Here is a 7,466-nt window from a genome sequence, read left to right on the forward strand (position 1 = left end):
GCAGTCATATACTCCCAAGATGCCTGCCTTTTTTGAAGCCTTGTGGAGTCCATGGACCATGAGTATGTAAGTTGTTATAGAATACATCCCATTTTAGTTTTTAGAAAACCTTGGGATTGATTCGCCGTAGCCCGAAGCCGAAATTGTGATCGGCGAAGAATGGATTCCAACCCTGGAATTGGGGCGGGCACCGGTTTGATGCTGGTCTGCTATGCTCTGCCCCCTACAAACCAGCGTCATCATGCTGCGCAACATTTATACGGCATAAGCGCATCATCAGCCCACCCACCCGTGATGCTCCATCCCCAATAGGCCAGGTTCCCGACAGTGTGGGCCACGTGTGGTGCCAGCGGTCAGGAACCCGGCGTGCCGGCTGCAGATAGCGTCCAGCACCCACCACACTTGGCCGGGATCTGCGGGGGCTTCTGCTAGGGCTGGGGGGGCCGGTGGTGGGTGGCCAGGGGGGTCACCATTGGTGGGTTAGGGTTAGCGCAGGACCGCCGCCGTGTTTTACGGCGCGTCCGGTGCAGGCCGTTAGCCCGGGACCGGCCATTCTCCGCGGGAGTTTCACGTGGCGCAATTGGTAGCCCCTCACCGGATTCTCCGTTCACACCGGCACTTAGCCTCAGTAACGGAGAATCCAGCCCCTTACGTTACAGCTTTGTTTGCACTTCAGCTTCACGTTCCTGATCTACCGACACCCGGTATGGAGGGGCGGGAAAGGAGGAGGACTTCCTTGTGAACCTGCTCCTGGGACTGGCCAAACTTGTCATGTGACCCGACCGTTTGCCTCTCATTTTTCCAATGAATCTTCCATATCGGTCTAGAAGAGCCATTTTAGAAAGCTACCAACAGAGGGAGCATGAAAGCAAATAATTGCAGATGCTGAAATAGAAACAGAAAACACTGGGCAATCTCAACAGGTCTGACAGCATTTGTGGAGAGAGGACAGAGGTAACTTTGAGTCTGGATGATTCTTCGTCAAGGCTAGAGAGAACTGGAAATAGGGTGAGGTTTATAGTGTGGTGGGCAGGGGTGTACGGCGCAGTGGGGCTTTATGGAGGGCCAGTGATAGGTGGAGATTGACAAAGATGTTGTGGACAAAAAGGCAAAGGGAATGTAAATGGTGGTGATCGTGACTAAGAATAGTGCTGCCAGTGGCACATTAAGATTTCATAATCTGGGAGAGCAAAGGTGAGCAGTGTGTACAAGGACAACTGGGAACAGGGAGCAGATGGCCCTGGTGGAATAGGGTGAGAGGAGACAATGGTGCAACTCCCTCCAAACCTGGTTCTGAAAATAAACTCGGTGCCAAGATGTTTGGCTTCGCCTCTCCAAAGTAAAACCTGGCAACACAGTGTTCTGACAAGCTGGCTGCTTCAACCTGGAGTCTGCTGCTTAAAGGCACATTCCAATGATAGATCCATGGACCAAAATGATTCAAAATACAGGGTTTATTGATTTTAAAAGTTATCAAGTAATGAACATCTTCAGCAAAACTTGTTTTTATTAGCCTGTACTAGCCTAACTCACAAACACTATTAGCAATATCAGTAGAACTATTATTTTTAATAAGCGACAAATAACTTCAAGGCACAATTGTGGACTTTAATGAAAATGTTGGAGGAAGAGAAATGAGATAAGAATTAGTTCATGCAAACAAAGCCTGACCCCAACCAAATGAAATTACAGCCTGCAATCTTGTCAGTTTCTGTTAGTATAGTGAAGATGATGATTTGTTCTTTTTATCCTCCAGCTTCTTCCCCTTCCCTATCCTCCTAGCCTAAAGGTTTACCATTCCTGAACAGTTTTCTTGCTTACAAACTCTCCGTGCGGGCCTTCAGCTCCTGCTGGGAGAAGAGCTAAATAAACCGGAGTCACAGCCCCTTCCTCTGGGGTCCCAGGAGCATTGGGACCAGCCATGTCTGTTTTCACCCATCCAGGACAACAAGCGTTCAAGAGGATCCCGTCTGCAGGCCTCTCCTTACTCAGCATTCGGGCGTGGATCCTCGAAAGAACCGTAACGCCGATCTTTGATACCCCGTAGGCACTGGATGCCCACCCCTGTTGAGCGTGGTCTCCTCTTTTAGCATCTTCGATAAATTTTTTCATCAGCTCCACCAGTTCCTCCTCCGTGATTGTCGTACTGCGGAATTTATTTTTGAGCTCTTGGCTGCATTTCTGCAATGACATGGAACTGGACACACTGGATACATTCACAACTCTCCCTGCAGGTTTAACAAAAATCAAAATCATATAACATGACACAGGAACAAAAGCCAAAAACAAACATTTCTCTCTCGTTTATTCTTACTCTATTTCCTTTTCCGCTAAAAGCCGATGGAGCCTGGTGGGAAATTATTTCAAGCCTACTGACGGATCTTGGGACACTTGATTCAGTGGAAAAATTACTCTTATCTACCTAACATTTTGAATTATAATCCCTAAAACCGCGATACAATCATAGAATTTACAGTGCATAAGGAGGCATTCGGCCCATCGAGCCTCTACCGGCTCTTGGAAAGAGCACCCCACTCAAGCTCCCGTAACCCCACCTAACTTTTTTTTTTGGACAGCGAGGGCAATTTAGTATGGCAAATCCACCGAACCCGCACATCATTGGACTGTGGGAAGAAACCGGAGGAAACCCACGCAGACACGGGGAGAACGTGCATAATCCACACACAGTGACCCAAGCAGAGTATTGAACCTTGGACCCTGGAGCTTTAAAGCAACTGTGCTAACCACGGTGCTCCCGCTCCTTGGAATATGTCGATATTCTGCAAGTACCCACCAATTCATTTTTTCCAATTAAGCGGCAATTTAGCGTGTCCAATCCACCTACACTGCACATGAAATGAAAATGAAAATCGCTTATTGTCACGAGTAGGCTTCAATGAAGTTACTGTGAAAAGCCCCTAGTCGCCACATTCCGGCGCCTGTCCGGGGAGGCTGTTACGGGAATCGAACCGTGCTGCTGGCCTGCCTTGGTCTGCTTTCAAAGCCAGCAATTTAGCCCAGTGTGCTAAACATCTTTGGGTTTTGGGGGTGAGACCCACGCAAACACGGGGAGAATGTGCAAACTCCACACGGACGGTGACCCAAAGTCGGGATCGAACCTGGGACCTCGGTGCCGTGAGGCAGCAGGGCTAACCACTATGCCACTGTGCTGAAACCGGAGCACCCGGAGGAAACCCACGCACACACGGGGAGGACGTGCAGACTCCGCACAGACAGTGACCCAGCCGGAAATCGAACCTGGGACCCTGGAGCTGTGAAGCATTTATGCTAACCACCATGCAGCATTAGATGTGCAGGTTAGGTGGATTGGCCATGCTAAATTGCCCTTAGTGTCCAAAATTGCCCTTAGTGTTGGGTGGGGTTACTGGGTTATGGGGATAGGGTGGAGGTGTTGACCTTGGGTAGGATGCTCTTTCCAGGAGCCCGTGCAGACTCGATGGGCCGAATGGCCTCCTTCTTGTAGCCACCTGAGGTGGTCATATCCCGATTCCAAAATGGATCCCCGCAAAGAGTGCAGGGAAAATTGGACAGCACTAGGGAAAACAAGCAGGTGCAAGGTTTCCCGTGTATTAAGATTTGTAGAACCCAGACAGAACTGAAACCAATAGCCATTAACATATTAATGAGCTATCTCCGGAGACAAAAAGGAAACATTGAAACAATAGAGACCAGGACAGACTCCCTGGCGCCAATGGGAGCTAAAACAAAGGCAGGCCAATGGCACATAGGGCCTGCCCAACGATCAGGGAATAACTCCGGTATTGGAGAAAATCAATACGAATGATTGGGACATGGTCCAATTAATTGGGACCAAGTCCGGGGGGCCGCCCAGAAGGGCGCGAAACCCCTGGGGACTATAAAACAGAGTCCCCAAGTTCAGTTCGCTCTCTCGGCCTTGGCTCTCAGCGAGGAGAGACCTGCCTAGCAGCTGCACCAACCAAGTTAGTCCAAGGTCAACGCACGCTACGAGATAGACGCTCCTAGCTACTATTCCGCACCAGTTCGAAGCCAGCAGTATTAGAACCGGACAATGGCCATTGTTCCTCTGACTGGGTGGGCCACTCGAAGCTAAGTATAGGCTTTTAGTAGTAGTTGTAGTTTAGCGAGTAGAGTTTATGCAAGAGTAATAATTGACTGTGTGTGTATAAATAAATGTGTATTGATTTCAAACTTACTAACTGGTGTATTGAGTCATTGATCAGTACTTGGCTTTGAACCCTGTGGTGGTATCAGAAAGATACCTGGCGACTCTTGAGCAAAGGTAATTAAAACAGAGCAAATTAAGGGAAAGCATAATGAACAACATTCTGCACTGTAAAATTCTATTCTATGTTATTAATGTATCTTTGCAATTTTATGCTCCTATCTGCACAACTCACTGTAAGAACAACCTTTGCACCATTGGCTCTTTATATCTTTATCTGAGTTATTTATAAATCGTGAATAGCTGTGGCCCAAATCCTATTGGGACATGACTAGTCACGTCCTTCAAACCACATGTAATTCTGATTTGAACTATACTGACATTCCTTCACTATTATTGGGTCAAATCTTGGATAGGAGGCTGCCATGCAGATCATTTTTCCTCTCCTCCTCCAATAGCTCTTTAATTAGTAGGAGACAGTTTACATTGTTACAAAGGTAACCAATGTTTTATTTGGTTATATAAAATGACAAATGAACTTCCAAGTATTTCAGGAGTGCCAGGTGTTTGCTTCCAGTCCCCCCAGAGTAGACAAATGAATCGCCTAATAAGTCACATGGCTCCTCCCAGTCCTATGTCTGATGTCCCAGTTATCTGAAAGTTGTTAATGGCTGCCACTCCCTGTCTCTTTCTCAGCAGCTCAGTAACCATTTTCGGTTTCATCCAATTACTTCTCGAAAGTTGCCAATGACTCTGGCTTTTAGACCTTTCAGTAGGTAATGTGTTTCCCACTATAACCACTCACTCAGTAAAACCATTCTGTTCATCTCCCTCTTCTTTTTTTTGCCAATTATCTTTTAAACCTGATTTCTAACCAAGCTCTCCTGACTAGAGGAAATACTTTCTCCCCCACCCACGGCCTTCATTATGTTGGGTAGCTCCATTGAAGTTTCTATTTAATGATGTTTTAACAAGCTGTTAATCTCACCTCGCCTTCACCACAAAAGTCAAGCCCAAGTTAAACGCTCCACGCAAGGTGGTGTTGGGTTGTTTACCCTCCAGCAAACTAATGACAGAAAGGCCAGAATATGCACTGTGCTGACCTGACCCCCTCCCTGGAAATTGGCAGCACATAAAAGGGAGGGAATGCCTGGTTAGTGGGCGATCAGAGATTCCTGTAAATGCAAAGGCTCAGTACCTTGGGGTTTGATGATGGGGAGGAGCTCAGTGCACACATCCCTGGTCGCGAAGAAGTTGGTCGCCAGAGTCACTTCAGCCTGGGTGCTGAACGGAGCGGTATCAGCCATCTTAAAGGCGATGCCAGCGTTGTTGATCAGCACGTCGATGCCTCCGTAAGTCTGGGACATGAAGCTCCGCAGGTCCCTGATGCTCTGCAGGTCATTGATGTCCAGCTGGTGGAAAAGCGGCTTCAGCTGCTCCTGCTGCAGTTTGTGCAGCGCCTGCTGCCCGCGGTCCCTGTCCCGGGATGTCAGGTACACATCCCCGTCAAACTGCCGGCACAGAGCCCGCACCACCGCCAGGCCGATGCCTTTGTTGCCTCCGGTCACCACGGCCACTCGCTTGGACATGTTTCCGGGAGTTTGGGTTGAGAACTGCGATACAGACTGACTCCAGGAAACACGACCTTTGTTACATTCAGCAGACACGCGCATGCGCCTCAGTGAAGCGCCGAATCCGTGCACCCCAGTCAACAACAACAATGCATATTTACCTGGCGCCTCCAGGCGGTGTTGCACACGGGCATCGCACCCGAGCCACCCAATTAGTCTCTGCGGGTGCTGGAATCTGACACAGGAAATACAACAATCTCAGCAGGTCTGTCAGCATCTGTGGCCAGAAAAGGGGAACTAACGTTTCCAGTCTGAAATAACTCTTTGTCCGAGCTGGAAACAGATCCATGCTGTCCTGGGGGAGGCTATGGAGCAGTGGTGCTTGATAGAGAGCCAGCAATAGGTGGAGATTGACAAAGATGTCCTGGACAAAAAGAGAAAGTAAATGTTGGAGATTGTCATGATATGCAGACATGCACATAATGAGATACAAACAGGCAGCCAACGAATACAGAGAACAGGGCATAACCAATCAGCAGGCAGAACACTTGGGGGTGGTTTCCCACTATAAAAGGCAGGAGGGACTCACACTCCGCCTCTTTCCACTCGTGACATCTGCAGTGTGAGTCAGAGTGCACATATATAACTGCTACAGCAGGTGGCTAAGAGCTAGTCTGGTTCAGTCCTACAGATTAATCACGCAGAGACTCGAACTCACAGAGCATTGAGCTAACTGTGTGACAGGTTCAATAAACCTGATTGAACCTTCAAGGTGTGGAGTATCTCTCAGGTAAAGCTGCATCCAGCTGCAGCCTGTGTTATCTTACTGTGCTTAACACGACAGAGATAATGACCAGGAAAGAGGGCTGATAGTGGCACTTTAATAGGTCAGAATGTGGGACCGTGAGCAGTGTGTGAAAAAGCAACCTGGTAAACCCAGCTGGCCCAAATGGGGGGGGGGGGGGGGGGGCAGAGGAGGACAATGGTGAGGGAATAGATTTCTGATCATAGAATCCCTACAGTGCAGAAGGTGGCCATTTGACCCATCGAGTCTGCACTGTCCTTCCAAAAGAACAACCTACCTCGACTGACTCCCCTGCCCTATCCCCTAACCCCACCTAATCGTTGGACACTTAAGGGATAATTTAGCATGGCCAATCGACCAAACCTAAACATAGAACCACATAACCCCTACAGTGCAGATGGAGGCCACTCAGTCCATCAGGTCCGCACCGACCCTCTGAAAGAGCACCCTACCCAGGCCCACTTCCACACCCTATCCCGCAACCCTGTAATCTCATCTAAACTGCACTTAAGGGGCAATTTAGCATGGCCAATCCACCTAACCTGCACATTTTTGGACTCTGGGAGAAAACCGGAGCATCCGGAGGAAACCCGCGCACACACAGGGAGAAAGTGTAAACTCCAGACATACAGTCACCCAAGGTCAAAATCGAACCCGGGTCCCTGGCACGGTGATGCAGCAGTGTTAACCACTGTGCCACCCTCAGTCCAGATGATCAAAACCTGGCCAACCCACCGGCTGCCAGCTAACCAATCCATCCAACTCCCTCCAAACCTGGTTCTGAAGATAAATTCGGTGCCAAGAAGTTTGGCTTCGCCTCTCCAAAGTAAAACCTGGCAACACAGTGTCCTGACAAGCTGGCTGCTTCAACCTTGAGTCTTCTGCTTAAAGGCACATTCCAACGATGGATTAAATAATAAAATAA

General features: G+C 48.7%; 1 protein-coding gene across 1 annotated transcript; it reads right to left on the reverse strand.

Moving 5' to 3' along the window:
* Positions 1 to 1,436: 1,436 nt before the first annotated feature.
* Positions 1,437 to 5,945, reverse strand: cbr1 (carbonyl reductase 1). The gene is made up of 2 exons (XM_038801583.1): positions 5,364 to 5,945; positions 1,437 to 2,228 (listed from the first exon to the last, which is right to left on the reverse strand). Exons 1-2 carry the CDS (start codon positions 5,836 to 5,838, stop codon positions 1,792 to 1,794), a joined length of 912 nt encoding a protein of 303 aa, XP_038657511.1. The 5' UTR covers positions 5,839 to 5,945; the 3' UTR covers positions 1,437 to 1,791.
* Positions 5,946 to 7,466: the final 1,521 nt, after the last annotated feature.

This window comes from Scyliorhinus canicula, chromosome 7 (genome assembly GCF_902713615.1).
Source record: "Scyliorhinus canicula chromosome 7, sScyCan1.1, whole genome shotgun sequence".
Classification (NCBI taxonomy): Eukaryota; Metazoa; Chordata; class Chondrichthyes; order Carcharhiniformes; family Scyliorhinidae; genus Scyliorhinus; species Scyliorhinus canicula.